Source organism: Delphinus delphis, chromosome 7 (assembly GCF_949987515.2).
Source record: "Delphinus delphis chromosome 7, mDelDel1.2, whole genome shotgun sequence".
NCBI lineage: Eukaryota > Metazoa > Chordata > Mammalia > Artiodactyla > Delphinidae > Delphinus > Delphinus delphis.
In genome coordinates this window covers 72,549,455-72,564,288 of record NC_082689.1, presented here as the reverse complement: position 1 = coordinate 72,564,288, position 14,834 = coordinate 72,549,455, and the positions used below count along the sequence as shown (strand labels likewise).

At 44.3% G+C, this 14,834-nt stretch overlaps 1 protein-coding gene across 16 annotated transcripts in view; it reads left to right on the top strand.

Moving 5' to 3' along the window:
• The window catches only part of PKP4 (plakophilin 4), a 251,983-nt gene extending 237,630 nt beyond the window's left edge, over nucleotides 1-14,353 (top strand). For 6 of the 16 annotated variants that reach the window (XM_069540861.1, XM_069540862.1, XM_069540860.1 and 3 more), the window contains exons 16-22: nucleotides 676-826; nucleotides 4,154-4,349; nucleotides 6,622-6,706; nucleotides 6,830-6,947; nucleotides 9,498-9,626; nucleotides 11,348-11,421; nucleotides 13,218-14,352. In XM_069540861.1, the coding sequence (XP_069396962.1) occupies nucleotides 676-826; nucleotides 4,154-4,349; nucleotides 6,622-6,706; nucleotides 6,830-6,947; nucleotides 9,498-9,626; nucleotides 11,348-11,421; nucleotides 13,218-13,466 (1,002 nt within the window). In that variant the 3' untranslated portion in view covers nucleotides 13,467-14,352. Of the gene's footprint in view, nucleotides 1-675; nucleotides 827-4,153; nucleotides 4,350-6,621; nucleotides 6,707-6,829; nucleotides 6,948-9,497; nucleotides 9,627-11,347; nucleotides 11,422-13,217 lie in introns of all 16 variants that reach the window. The other 10 variants (XM_060016760.1, XM_060016757.1, XM_060016762.1 and 7 more) reach the window with 5 other exon arrangements.
• Nucleotides 14,354-14,834: the final 481 nt, after the last annotated feature.

Below are 14,834 nucleotides of genomic sequence, written 5' to 3'. Positions count from 1 at the left end.
ACTTGCCTCTTAATCACAAAAGAAGTTCTTGACTGTGGATTAAAAAAAAATAGCAGCAGCAGCTAACTAATCTTGAATGGTAAAGCATTTTGCACACAAATATACTTACTTTTTCACCAGTGTGTATTAATTACAATGCTCAGTGTTCCTGGAGAATTCCTCTTCTTCTGAGGCAAGGGATTTTTTTCCAAGCAATTTCCTTGAGAGGTTACTAAACTGTAAATATTGTTGCAGAGAATACAGGGCAGAAATGACTTGATGGAAACAGGTTCTCCTTTAATGTGCACTGACCAGTTACCCTCTCTGCCATCCTATTTATAGCCTCTGGACCTGGCCTGGGGCCAACTGCAGAGAAGACACGCCATCCGTCCTTAATCATGTTTATGTAGCTGAAGTAGAAAATAATCACTGCCTTCTCTTTTCTACCCAAAAATATCTGCCAGATGGTGGCTTGAGCTTTTCAGGCTTTGGGATTTCTTTTTAAATCAGTCATCCTAGCTTATCTTTCTCCCAAACTGGTTTTCTCCTGACTGGCATCACAGATGTAATCTCCCGTTGGAAAGAAAACATTTAATCTATTAGTTTATCTTTTGGAAACATCTTTTTTTAGGCAACAGTAACATCTGAGAGTTGAACTCTGTTTTATATTACTTATTACCTTGTTTTATTTCCTAGTTTGCAGCGTACATCCGAGCAGCTGTCCGCAAAGAAAAAGGGCTCCCCATCCTTGTAGAACTTCTGAGAATGGATAATGATAGAGTTGTTTCTTCTGTGGCGACTGCCTTGAGGAATATGGCCCTAGATGTCCGCAACAAGGAGCTCATAGGTATGTTCTGGTGACCAGGTGAGCTATAAAGAGAGAAACAACAGCGTTTATAAAACTCTTCTTTTGATTTATAAAAATATGACATTTAAAATGATTAGCAACTCAGTCCTAGTCCCCGGTGTCTTGGCATGTTTGGTGCCCATGTGTCTGTCCTTTCTGACCATTCCTTTTCAGCAAGAGGCAGCCTCATTCATTAAACACTGGATCAGGAAGGTAAATTTTCAGAAGAGCTAGCAATTTCAGTCATACATTATAAAACTGCTTGGTAGATTTGGTGTATCTGTTTTCCCAGAGAGTCATTTCTTGAACAACCAAAAAGGTTTAATTCTCCCTTTTCTGATTTTTGAGACGTATCTGCTAATTCTCCAACACTACCGTGTTCTAAATTAAAAAAAGAAATCACATGAATGTTTTATAGCTTTTCCCTCTCACATCTGTGTAAGTGCTCGCCTTAAAACAGAGGCACTGTTCCAAGGCCTGACCCCAGGGCAGGGTCAGGATGAGGATAAGGCAAGCGAGGCACACGGTGCACAATTTTAGGAGGCGTTCACCCTTGGGTCCATCCAGACGTCGGGTTGGCGCTTGCATGAACTTGAGAATGAGTGCTTCTTCAAAGTTGTGCACCCACGGCAGCTTAGCTTGCTTGCCTCCAGAGCATGGCCACATCCCAAGCAGAGTGTGGGGAAAAGAAAAGATCAGAGACCCTCCAGTGGACCTCAGGTTAAACCCTGGATGTGCTGCTCACTGGCTGTATAACCTGGAGTGACCTGTATGGAGCCCATGTGGGCTTCATTCCTTCATCTGAATTGAAAACTCTGCCTTGGTTCCCATCTCTGAAAGGGAGCTGCCCATGCCTGCACTCGTCACCGTGGGCTTGCTGTGAAAATGCCCCTTGTAAACCCCCCAGCTCCACGCCAGTCCTACAGCCGATGACAGGTCGGGGAGAAGGAGGGAAAATTTGACAAGATCTTATGTGGATTAGTGGATATATATTGAACTCATATTAAAATACACCTGCCATGATAGAGCAAGACAAAGGTGGAGAGAGAAAAGGAACAAGGACAACAATGTTTACCTCAGAGAGTGTCTACGAGGAGTCACCACGGCCCCTCACACAGTGCCTGGTAGACGTGCTATTTTAAATTATTGCCTGGATTAACCTGCTCTTAAAACACTGTCTCTTTGGGCCAAATTGTACCCCCCGGAGAGGAAAGGAGGCTCTTCCATGCCCTGTTCATAGCCAGCTCATGCCTGATTCCAATAGATGTGTTATAGCTCCAAGATCCCACATTTCCTTGAGAGAAATCCTTTAGGTCCCTAAAAAGATATTTTTTAAGTTATTTGTTACATCTATATTATTTGAATTTCTTATAAGAAGCCCGTATAGTTTGGGAGTTCTTAATGCTAAAAAACAGTGTTGGCCACACACACCTTGTGTCCTGTAATTCCACAAATGGGAGGAGAGAGATGGGAGAGCAGAGGGTGCACAGCCAGCTCCATGAGTGCTAAGACCTTGGGGAAGAACGAATGTATATTCAGGGGCGTCGCCTTCTCTCGGTGCATCCCTGTGTTTTCTGTGAATGTCCTCACCCCCTTTTAAACTTTCACGCGTGTTTTCTCTCTCCGCTGATGAGCATTATTTTACCCAGCTGGAGTACTCTTGAGCTGTCTCAGGAGTCACTTTTTCTTGTTTCCCCATGAAGATCCCTGCCTTCCTGTGTGGTCTGAGCCCCTCCCATAACCAGTATTGGACTCTGATTTACCCAGCACTTCTGTTGCTAAGAAGCATGCCCTTCTCTGACCTCTTCACTCTCTCCTCACATCCGTCACCAGCGCTAGCCATGGACTTTCTCTCCAGAGCCGTTTTTTACGAGGAAACAAAGTTTTGTCAGTTCACAAAAGTTGCTGCATACTCAACTGAGTCTGACCAAGCCAGCTGTCTGGGCTGCAGGCTCTGAAGGGACCACTAGGGTCACTCACAGACCGAGTGACTGGCCTTCTCCCAAGCCTCCAGAGTGCAGTTTAAAATTGTGCCGTAGCAAAGTGACGAATTACATGTCGTGGACCTTTTGGTCATTCGTGAGTATTCAGAATCACCAGTGCTAACTTATCATCTGTTCTTAAAAACCACATTTATCTTCTGGCTTACAGTGTCATCACTGCTTTTCCACTCTTCCTAACAACGTTCTCTGTGAGTTATGCCCGCGTCTTCACTTTGACGTGCTGTAAATTATGCGGCGTGTACTCAGGCCCTGTCTTCTTCTGCTTGCCATTGTGTATAAATAGGTCTTCAATAAAAACCCCATTTAGCATCCACTCAGTTATTAGCATAGGGAGAAAAGCTAAGAAAATATTTACTTGAGTTTTAGTTAATTTCTTTTGTCTGCAGTACAGTTATTCCAGTTTGTCAGTCAGTAACTGAAATGGAAAAAGCTTGAGATAATCTCTTTTTGGAGAAGAGTAAGGGGAATTGAGGATCTGTACGGAAATGCCTCAGTAGCAAAGGGACACCCCAGCCTGGTCCTGTCGGGAACTTTATTATTGCACTACTTCTGGGACGTAACATGCCCTTAATCTTCATACCAGAATTATACTTCTGTCTTCTTTAAAAGAAACGAGCATGTTGTTACTGATGTCAGACCAACTGATATAAACCCTCAACTTGATAAAAATGTGGGATGAATTGGGAGATTGGTATTGACATATAGATATATATATATATATATATATACCAATATGTATAAAATAGATAACTAATAAGAACCTGCTGTATAAAAAAATAAGATAAAATTCAAAAGTTTTGAAAAAAAAAAGTGTAACTGTACCCAGTTCACATGTTGAGATCTAGAAAGATTTCATGAATTGTTTGGCAGCCTTACTTGGTCCAGCTTAAAATTTCTTCAAAGAAAAGTTTTTAAAGGCTTTAAGAGGAAGTTGTATTTCCTATATGACGCATAGGAACTGAATGGAGAGTAAAATTTACTGTCATAATTCCTTTATTCTTGCTGTTAATGAAAATAGTGGAACTAAAGCAACTTGTTTGTTACACCCAGTTTTATACCCTGATTTACATTTTCTTTCAGCAATTTGCAGTAAGGTTTTATAAACCAATCATTTCTTCGAGCAGCATGGCCATAGATGTTAACCTGCCCCATACAGTTAAAATGTTTGTTATTTCTTCTTTACCGTGGATTTTTTCTTTCCGGTTATTGTCTCTTTTGAGGTTTTGTTTTCAAGAGACTGCACAGTCACAACCTTTCAATGACAACAATAACAAAAACCAGGTCCCTTCCAAAAGTGGAATGAGCTCTCTTTTGCCTCGGGCAGGTAAATACGCCATGCGAGACCTGGTCAACAGGCTTCCGGGTGGTACCAGCCCCAGCGTGCTGTCGGATGAGACCGTGGCAGCCATCTGCTGCGCCCTGCACGAGGTCACCAGCAAGAACATGGAGAATGCCAAGGCCCTGGCTGACTCGGGGGGCATAGAAAAGCTGGTGAACATAACCAAGGGCAGAGGAGACAGGCAAGTCTGCTGCAAGGAGACGCCAGCGCCAGGCCCTCATTCCTGTGACAAGGGCCTTGGTCGAGGATACACTGCTTATTGGGAAGGATTTATCTGTGCACTTCTCACGTGCCAATAAGCTAAGCGGTTTCCAGCAGTTAAAACCTGTTTTTTGCTGGGAGAGGTATCTGTGGTCATGTGGCCCCTTTTCTGCTCTGTATTTTCTTAGAGCATCCCTCACCCCTACCGTCATTCCTGTCCCTAAAGCCACATTTGGCCGTTTTGACTCCTGGAAGAATCAGACGTTTCATGAGGAGGAAAACCTGGGGCCCCATCTCCCTTGGACCTTTGGCTCTGCTCCAGGCTCCAGGGCCTGTTCTGCAAGAACATCTTCTTAAATCCTCAGTTCTGGGATTATTTCACCTAAATAATATTTCACCTCAAATCACCACGTGCAGCAGAGCCAGAGCCTGTTGTGTGGCCTCAGGATGTGCCCTGGGCTTGGATCATACCTCTCTTGTGGGTGACACCCAAGTGATGAAGCAGCAGAAGTAGGGATTAGAGAATTGGTGGCAAAAATGGAAGGTTTCTTGTCACGGAGCTATAGCAGTGACTGTGAATTTGCCTTAGTATCAGATCAGAGAATCCTTCAAGGAAGCTGGAAGTGTAGGGCTGCTTGTCCCATACAACAGGACAGTAGCCTCCCGATCAGTCGTAAAATGGCCCACCCGTCCCCCCACTCTCCTCCTGCACACGGCAGTGGCTTCCCCGGGGTTATTTACGACCCCTCTGGCATCTGACAGCCCCCCCGGAGCGGGTGCCTTGTCTTTTCATTCACTGCTGCATCCTCGGTATCTAGAACAAAGACTGGCCCATAGTAGTAAACATTTATTAATTGGCTGAGTGTCAGTACTAGAACTCACACTATGTGTACTTTTTTTTTTTTTTTTTTTTTTGCGGTACGCGGGCCTCTCACTGTTATGGCCTCTCCCGTTGTGGAGCACAGGCTCCGGACGCGCAGGCTCAGCGGCCATGGCTCACGGGCCCAGCCGCTCCGCGGCATGTGGGATCTTCCCGGACCGGGGCACGAACCCGTGTCCCCTGCATCGGCAGGCGGACTCTCAACCACTGCGCCACCAGGGAAGCCCCTGTGTATACTTTTGAAGAATAATGTAGCAAATCATATTCTCACCCCGCAGAAACCACAGCTACCAACATTATTCATATTTCCTTTCAGTCCTTTTCTGTTAGGTATCTTTTTTTATCTCATTAGTAATAAGTGCAAACACACTCATTTTTATTTCAAAGGAAACGAAACATTACAGATAAAGCTAAGGCCCTGTTCCACTAACTCCCCCTCCAGCTCCCTTCCCCTCTCCTGTAAGAGTAACCGAAATCACATTTAGTGCTCCCAGAATTTTGTGAGATAGGCTTTATTCGTGAAAGGCATTAAAAACAGGCTGGAGAAATGCTGAACCAGTGCCAAAATCTTTGTATATTGAAAAAAAAAGTCTAATTTTTTTTTTCCAATACAAGAGATTCAGAAAACCTGGATCAAATCAAGCTGTCTTTTGAACGTACACTTATTTTCCTTTTGATTCACTCACCAAGCTTCCATCTCTTGCCCACCTGCCACGTGCTACAGCAGTGAGCAGTTCACACCTGCCCGCAGGTAGCTTACATTCCATGGGTGGAACAGACAAGGTACCAGTGGAATGAGCAGCGCCTGTGGATGGTGCTGAGTGAAAGGCAGATAATAAAATCGGGGACAGTGATTGGGCTTGCCAGGGCGAGGAGGGGTTGTCACAATTTCAGACACACTGGTCGGGAAGGCCTCAGGGAGAGGGGAGGTAATACCTGACCTTATTTTCCAAGTCAAACACTAGAGCACACAGACACATCTGTTTACAAAGAGGCACAAATGACAAGAAGGCAGTGAACATGTTTCATATGAAGGCCTAATAATGGGGGTGGGGGGTAACTTAAGTTAACTTGGGAGGGTCCTCAGACACTTGAGATGTGTGATCATGGTCAGAAGTCGTGGGCTCATCCCGACCACAGCTTCTGACCACAGAGCCAAGTGCCTGTGAGCCTCTCTTTGGTCCTTGCCACCTCTGGCCAGCCCTGAACTTGACTGACTCCCAGGTACACCTGATTCCTTGGTGGTGGTTTCTAGCAGCAGCCTCCTTGCCCCCTGGTCCTTGGAGTGATGGCCTCTTGGCCATTGCTTTGCTGCCAGAGTCTCTTCAAGTGGAGCCGCCCATGTTCATTAACATCCCCACTCTCTGCCTAGATCATCTCTGAAGGTGGTGAAGGCAGCAGCCCAGGTCTTGAATACGTTATGGCAATATCGGGACCTCCGGAGCATCTATAAAAAGGTAACTTACAAGAATAGCTCTGGCATACTTAGCATTCGTGAGAGCACACGCTCGTAATCATTTATTGTAATGAAATGTCATTATCCACTTTGAGAGGTTTCTTTTCCTCTTTTAACTCCACAGGATGGGTGGAATCAGAACCATTTTATTACACCTGTGTCAACATTAGAGCGAGACCGATTCAAATCACATCCTTCGTTGTCTACCACCAACCAACAGATGTCACCTGTCATTCAGTCAGGTCAGTGGGTAAACTCCCCTTCTTGGTGAGAGCATTTGTGTGACAGAACATTGTTTCCCATTCAGAGATCGAACGTACGCTGATTAAGCCTGTCACCTCCAAACACTGAGGAAAGGAGAGTTTGCTCTTCAGGCTGAAAGCCTCCTTTGGGAATTACATGGTATTGTATACAGCAGACCCACTCTCCTCCTTCTGCTTTAAAAGTTTATGTAAGTTTACACCAACTATGGCGCATAAAAGTATCCCGGGGTCCTCAATAGCATCTGTTCCCCCTAAGATTCTGCTTCACTAGGTTTGCAAAGGGGCCTGGGAACCTGCACTTAATAAGCTGGGCCAGTGATGCGGATACAGGAGAGTGGACGAACACACTTTGAGAACCACTAGGTTGTGCCTGAAAATGGCTGCCCTTGCCTGCCTGCAGGCCCTAAATCTGAAATCTCTTCAAAGTGATTTTTTTCGTTTTCTTGGTGAAAACTCTTAGAAAGAATCCCTTAGACGCGGGCTTTAGACCCATAGCCTGGGAGAGCCGTGATCTCCACCTGCGCCTTACTCCTCAGCAGTTAAAGCTTCATCCCCTGGCTGCCCTCCAGACCCCCAGCATCCATGGCTAATGGGAGCAGGCCCTGCAGGTGGCTTTACAGGAATTCCCTGTGATTTGTAAGTTGGGAATCTTGACAACCACACTACCTACCTATTGGTGGTGTTTAATTTGGTAGAAAGAATGTATTGAGGCTCAGACTGGGTTTTGTCGGGGGGGGTTGTTTTTTGGGGGGGTTTTTTTTGCATGTAAGAACAGAATATTACTACCAAGTCGATTCAGTCCTGTAAGTTTAATTCTTAACTAAATGAAACAGGAAAAGTAATAAATATCTTTTTCTATTCAGCTTTAAATCTCCCATTCTGACATATAAATATTACCTGTTGTATTCAACTGTGCTCCTGCTGGCAGTCTTATTTCTCATGTGGACAAATGTGACCAAAAAGACTAATATATGACTGGTGGTTCTTGTCACATAATTGGACGTCTCCGCTTGTACCAGGAATTTTTAAAAATTATCTCTGCCTACTGCATATGGTGTATATTTATGTCTTAGTTTTTAAATTATGAGTTGTTTTCTTGAAAGAGACCTCTGCTTGGTTTTTGGTACATCTTGCTGGGTTCCCAGGTGTAGCCTGAGGCTGTCTTGCTTTATAAAAATGCTCAGGATTCTTTAGAGACTCAGGAAGAGGGGTGCCCGGAGAAGCAAGAGAGTTTGCTGTTTAACGAAAGGCATGTGTACAGACAAAAGAATAATTTCAGACAAATCAGGACATAGTCACTAAGCAATGAACTCGTTTTGAGGACCTCTTAAATATACACACTGGACAGTGCTGACAGGCCCCGTCCAAGTTCCTAGGTCCCTCTCTGGATTCCATTTGAAGGTAGGATCTGATTCACACTTGTTTCTCCATTTATTCTGAGGACTGATCATCCACCCCTCAGCACTAGCACGGCATCTGCTTACGGGCACATCTCATATCTTGCTGATGTAATTATGGGAGGTGGGTGGCGATGGCCTCTGTCCTCCTACCTTGTAGAAAGTAGGCAGGATGAGAAGCACATAGACACTGCCCATGCATGCTCACTGTGTGTCAGTGAAGTGACTTTCTAGGGAAAATATTTTGATGTCAGTCTTCCTCTGAAAGCATCCGTGCACACAAAACCACTGGTAGCAGGGCCTGGGGCCTGCCGCTTTGAAGTGGATCCAGTGAATAAGTGACCACTCTTAATTACAAGATACTTCATTGCAAGCAAGATGTTTTTTTAATGAGAAAAAGAAGATGTTTTCCTTCTGTGCAAAAATGTCCCAGCAGGACACCCATGGGTAGACACGTTATTATGAAATGTTTGGCTCCAGCTGGGATAAAAAAGCTGGGCCTTGGTGAGGCCTGGGCTTCTCAGCACCATGAGCTTGATGAGCAGGGCTTACGGAGTTTATAAATTTCCCTGACAGCTGATCACCATAAAAAGAATTATAAATTTTATGGGCTGGGCACTCTTATTCAGACACATTTAGAGATGCAGATATTTCTGAAATCATCAGAAATCAAAACATGCCGTAAAACATCTACTTACTGAAGAGCTATACATAACGGATAATAGATGGGTGTGTTACGAGTAAGTGAACTGAGATCATAAAGCAGCAAATGGAACTCTTGCATGACTGGGAAGTTACCATCACTCGGTTTCGAAGGCCCGAGCAGGTGGTTGAGACCCACCGTGTCAGTGGGGGAGCCGCATGGTCCCTGCAACCACGTGCTGTGGCTCTCTAGCAAGCTTGGGGGTTGACAGTGCTGATCCTCACAGTGGCCGGCCTGCAGGTCACCTCCAGAGACCCAGGGCTGGCTGCCCTACGACTCACAGCACCTCTAAGAGCTGACTTTAGTGCCAGCCACGTGCACTTCTAATTACTGACCTTTGTTTTTCCAGAGGGGACTTTCTAGAGACACTGACAGCCTGATTTCTCTTTCTTCTCTCTCTCTCCCTCCTCCTCTTGCCTCTCCCTTCAGTCGGCAGTACCTCTTCCTCACCAGCACTGTTAGGAATCAGAGACCCTCGCTCTGAATACGATAGGACCCAGCCACCTATGCAGTATTACGGTAGCCAAGGGGATGCCACACATAGAGGCCTGTACCCTGGTAAGACGCCAGTCGGGTGTGTGATAGAGTATCTCGAAAAGCCGCGTGTCCCCAGGCACTTGGCCGGTGGCCTGGGAGGTAACCTCTGCCTGCAATGAGATGGTCCCCCAGCAGCAAACCATGGTCCAGTCTCTGCATCTCCTGCTTCAGGGCCTTTTCCACTTGTTTTAAGTAAAAACAAGTGAGGGTAGTGGTCTGGTGACCGCACATAAAATGAGCACTGTATCCAAACGAGAAAGCGTTTCCGACTCCCCTGCAGCGCAGGCCCTTTGTCCTGCCCCCCTCCCCCCTCCCCTGTGTGTTCCAGAACCCTGAGCTCTGTGACACTTGGCAGGCCCACATCTCCTGGACTGACTCATAAATTCAAACCTGCGGATGGAGATTAATTCCATTTACATTTTTGTGGAGAAGAGTTTGAATGAATAACAAAATATATAACGGGATTCTCCTCAGAGTGATTATTTTTTAAGAATAACAAAAATGATGTTGCCCAGTATTAATATTTTTATGTCCTATTCAGAAAGCCCTGCATATAATTTACTTAAAGAAGGCCAACCTGAAGGGTTACCAAGGTTTCCTCTTGTCTCCATTCTCAACTATGTTGCAAATTAGTACTCTACAGGTTTCAAATGAAGCAGTGTGAGCTACCAAAAAGTGGGGGGGAAACCCTCCTTTCTCAACAACAACAAAAAAAAACTGTTTCTTAAAAAGAAAGAAATAAAAACTGGTGGCAATTTAACAACTGCTGGGGGAGCAGTCTCAGTTGTGCTGTTGTCTTTAAGATTGTGATTTCACAGGACTGTTTACTAATCAACTACTGTTACTATGGCAATTAATAGCTCAGAAAATTGCAGATGCTACATTTCAAACACCAAGCTCTTTGCAGAGGAAATGCACATACCAACTGAAGTGCATTGTTGCTTCAGGTTTGCGGCAGCCTGCTTTATTTTAAAGATCGCCTCCTTAGCATGCACGCCCTTCTGTATCTTCTTTGCTTGCTTCAATAAACTAATTTGCCTCAAATATGTTTCATTTTCCTCATTAAAAAAAAAATAAAAATCTTTGCTAGCCTTAACAGTACTTGAAGGGTACCCAATGACATCATTGGGAGTCTACTGTGGACTCATGAAGACAGCTATCTGATTACCAGGTTCTTTTTGTTTTGAAACATACTTAAATATGGTGGACACAAGGATGTGCCCCCAGGTGGCCGGCCTGTTAGAACACACCTGTGCCTGCTCCTTCCAGGACCTGGGATTTTGAATCAACGCTGTTCTGAGGGCATGGAGCTTGTTCCACTGTGTTTCCCTACCCCCTCATCTGACCCAGTTCTCTAGCTCAGAGCCCTGGAAAAGCCGTGTTCCTTGGCACAGGGAGCGAGTCTGCTCTTCAGAGCCAGCCAGGGAAATCTTCACAGGTGGGAAGAGCTCAACCCGAGGTTGAGAAGGAACCCTTTTTGGATGAGCTATGCATTGGCATTGCTTTTTGGTGAAACACACAGCCTCTCTTTGCCGTATTCATTAGCCCCTAAGAACCCTGGGTAAGCAGCAAGCAGGCTTGATCCAGGGCACCCAGGCTGCTGACTGGTCCGGGGCTGTGCTGGCACCGGGGAAGGCAGGGCCTGTCGGGGACGCCACCAGCCCTAGAGCAGGGAGTCCACACAACCTAATGGGACAGAGTAATGAGCACTAGTTTTAATTTCGTAAAATATTTTCTTACAGGCTCCAGCAAACCTTCACCAATTTACATCAGTTCCTATTCCTCACCAGCAAGAGAACAAAATAGACGGCTACAGGTGAATTTGCAATATCATTTTTACAGAAGGCCGATTAGCAGGGATCAACACAGTAAGGGGTCCGCGCCGGTTGACTTACCTGAGCTGGGCCCACCCGGCAGGGGCCGAGGAGCTTTCCCGGGGGAATCTCTGCTCCTCGGAAGCTCATCCGTGGTTTAAGCAAATCACTTCCACAATAGCCTTATGTCCTTGCATATCCGAATTGGTACCACCATGCCACTGATGGCAACCAGCTGAGAAGTCTTTAACTCCTATTCTTTGCCCAACAGTTTCTTTTCCCCACTCTTATTTTTTTTTTTCCTGTTAATCTTTAAAATCTCTTCCATCCTGTGGGTGCGGAAAGGTTGGTAAGCACACTTCATTCTCTCTTCTCATTGTTCTTTTTTGTACGTACACCTCTTTCTCCATCTTCATGACTCCCTCGCATCCAAGCCTCCGTGGTTTGAAAACACCTGAGTCCACAGCCAGATCTCTATTAGGCTCAGAGGTCAGAGTGGACCCAGCCCTGCAGGGGTGAATTCCACTCTCCATCACAATAGGGACTAGTGATTGTAACGTTCAATCTCTGCGTTCATGAGGGGCCTTGAAGTTCATTTTGGTCCTTCCTGATGCCATGTCCACCTGGGCCATCTGATCTCTCCTCTTACCTTCCATTAACACATGAGCAACTGGGGGTTTCCCAAACAAGCCTGTATCCTGCTCTGCAGAAAAGGATGCTCTTAGACCTCCCTTCACGTCATCTTTTCTCTGTAGATGGAAGAAGAAGAACCTCTCAAGTTACTCATAATCTTCTTTAGCCAGGAGAAATAGCCTCAGAATCGTAACTCTAATTAAAAAGCAAGTTTAGCTCTGAAATCCTTATAATATTAGAATGCGTTTAGTTCCAGAACGTGGTGTTGATACCTATGTGATAAATATGTTACATCTTACTAAGAGGGGGATTTGGGCATGATCGGGGGAAAGACAGACATTAGAATCATTACAGTTTTTCTCCAAACATGTTTGAAGAAATTAATGTGAGGTCAGAGATAAGACAACACAAAAGAAAATGAGGGCAGGGGTGGATGAAGCCCACCTGTGTTTCACCTTGCTTCCTTACAGATGGAGTTATTATTAGCCCCAGCTTGGGGAAGTCTTTTCCTTTAGAATTGTATGTGCTCACGTATCTCTTCTAATTTTGCTACTCTCCTGCCCAGAGACTGCCTTATTCCTTTAAAAGCACAGCCAGCAGGGTTTCCAAAGTGTGACTGTTCACCAAACTACATATTTCTTTTTCTTTTTTATAAACATCTTTACATGTTTCTTTTAAAACTGAGGGATGGACTCAATCTTCATCTCTGAGGTAAATGTTTTAAAAGATGGTTGTGCAATTACACAACAATCCAAAGCCCAAAAATCCAACCTTTAACTAATGTGCTAATGGTTTCCCTGTGTCAAAGCAAAAATCAAGTCTATCCTTTCATTGGGCACGCCCAGGTCACAGGCTCCTCCACAGCAGAGCACGGAACTCGGCCTCTAGTAAGGAGGGAGGTGTCTTGGGTTCTCCCAAGGCGCTGACTTCTAGAGGCCATAGGAAAGGACTTGAGCAAACTGCCGGCCTGCCTGTAAACATAGTGTAAAATCCCTACGGTCCACTAGTGAACATACAGTATGCACCAGAAACAACTTTCAACCATAAATTCACAAACACTGAAAATTGCTTTAAAAATATGAAGCAGGAAGCCCACGTTAATTTTCCCTAAACATGTACTTCCAAAAATTGCCTTGATTTATTTGCTTTTTCATTTTGTCAACAGCATCAACAGCTGTATTATAGTCAAGATGACTCCAACAGAAAGAACTTTGATGCATACAGATTGTATTTGCAGTCTCCTCATAGCTATGAAGATCCTTATTTTGATGACCGAGTTCACTTTCCAGCTTCTACTGATTATTCAACACAGTATGGACTGAAATCGACCACAAATTATGTAGACTTTTATTCCACTAAACGACCTTCTTACAGATCAGAACAGTACCCAGGGTCCCCAGACTCGTGGGTGTAGCATCAATGCTTGGGAGAGGAACTCTTTCTTTCTAACCTTGTTTGGATTGAGATGAGAAGTCCGTCTTGCTGATTTGCTGATGAAATGTGAAAGTGACATGGAAGGAATGAGTGAAGAGAATTTTTTTTTCTTTTTTGAGGAATTATCAGGGAAGTGAGGCAACCTTTGGGAGGGAGGACTTTCTAAGCTCTACTTAGGCGTTAGATCTAATTACCTGTAGATTCTATAGTCTGGTGAAGGTGTGGGCGATGTGATGAGAGGTTTGTGAAATGGGTGAAATGAGATGGGGGATGTGTAGGTCAAATCAAATTAAAGATGATTTTTTTAATGTGAATAAGTTATGTTCTGATAGTTTGTACAGAAAAAAAATAATAAAATGGATGCCCTTCATGTTTTATTGCTATTACTAAATGTCAAGATTGTATGCTATTGTGTCTTGTAAATTTCTTTTGTTGGTGTAAATATGGAAATGCCACATTGGTTGAGTGCCATCATTTGTAACGCAGTGTGTCATTTGAAAAGAGATTTGAAGAAACTGACAGCTTAAAAAACAAACGGGAAACCCAAGGAATCGTTAGCAGTTAAAAACAAACTACAACATCCTTTGTTTTCAAAATGAATAGTGTACCTTTGAAGCACAAAGTGCAGTCTGGTATAGCAGCGCCATGCCCATTCCCTTGCCTCTTTCATAGGACACTTCACTGCCATTTTCTATGCACATGAAAGAAAAATAAATGTGGAAATTTCATCCTTGGAAATTTGTTCCCTGTTCTTTTTTTTTTTTTTTCTGTGTATGACACGGAAAAGCAGATTGATAAATGCGAATCTCATTGCATCATGTAGGAAACGGCTTAAATATATCGAACTATTTTGGACTTTTCCTAGTTCTGTACAGTTAATACACTTTGTGAGATGGACTATACCAAAGAATGAAGCTGTGAACTTTCCTCCTCTTTACCTATCTTAGTGTTTTTATTTCTTGGGTTCTGTTTTGAATCTAATGCCCATTACCGTTTTATCATGTTTTTTTCCCAGACTGCTGTATATTTAACACCACTTTTCAACGAAGAGAAATTACATCTGGCAGCCTGGCCCTAACTAAATTGACAGACTCCTTTGGGCATCACTTTAAGAACTCCATAACTACATAAGAACAGTGGTCGGGCATTTATTGGTTGGCACCAACGTAATAGACCAAAACAAATTCTAAATTATTTTGCTAAGTGATTCCATGAGACAGAATAATTCCTGGCTTAGAGACAGGGTGGGGAGGCCCCAACCTGCATGGCAGGCGGGGGGGTCTTAATGCCAAACTGCATCACTTCTGAGCTTTTCTCCATCCTTGGAGACGACAAGGGCATCAGCCCC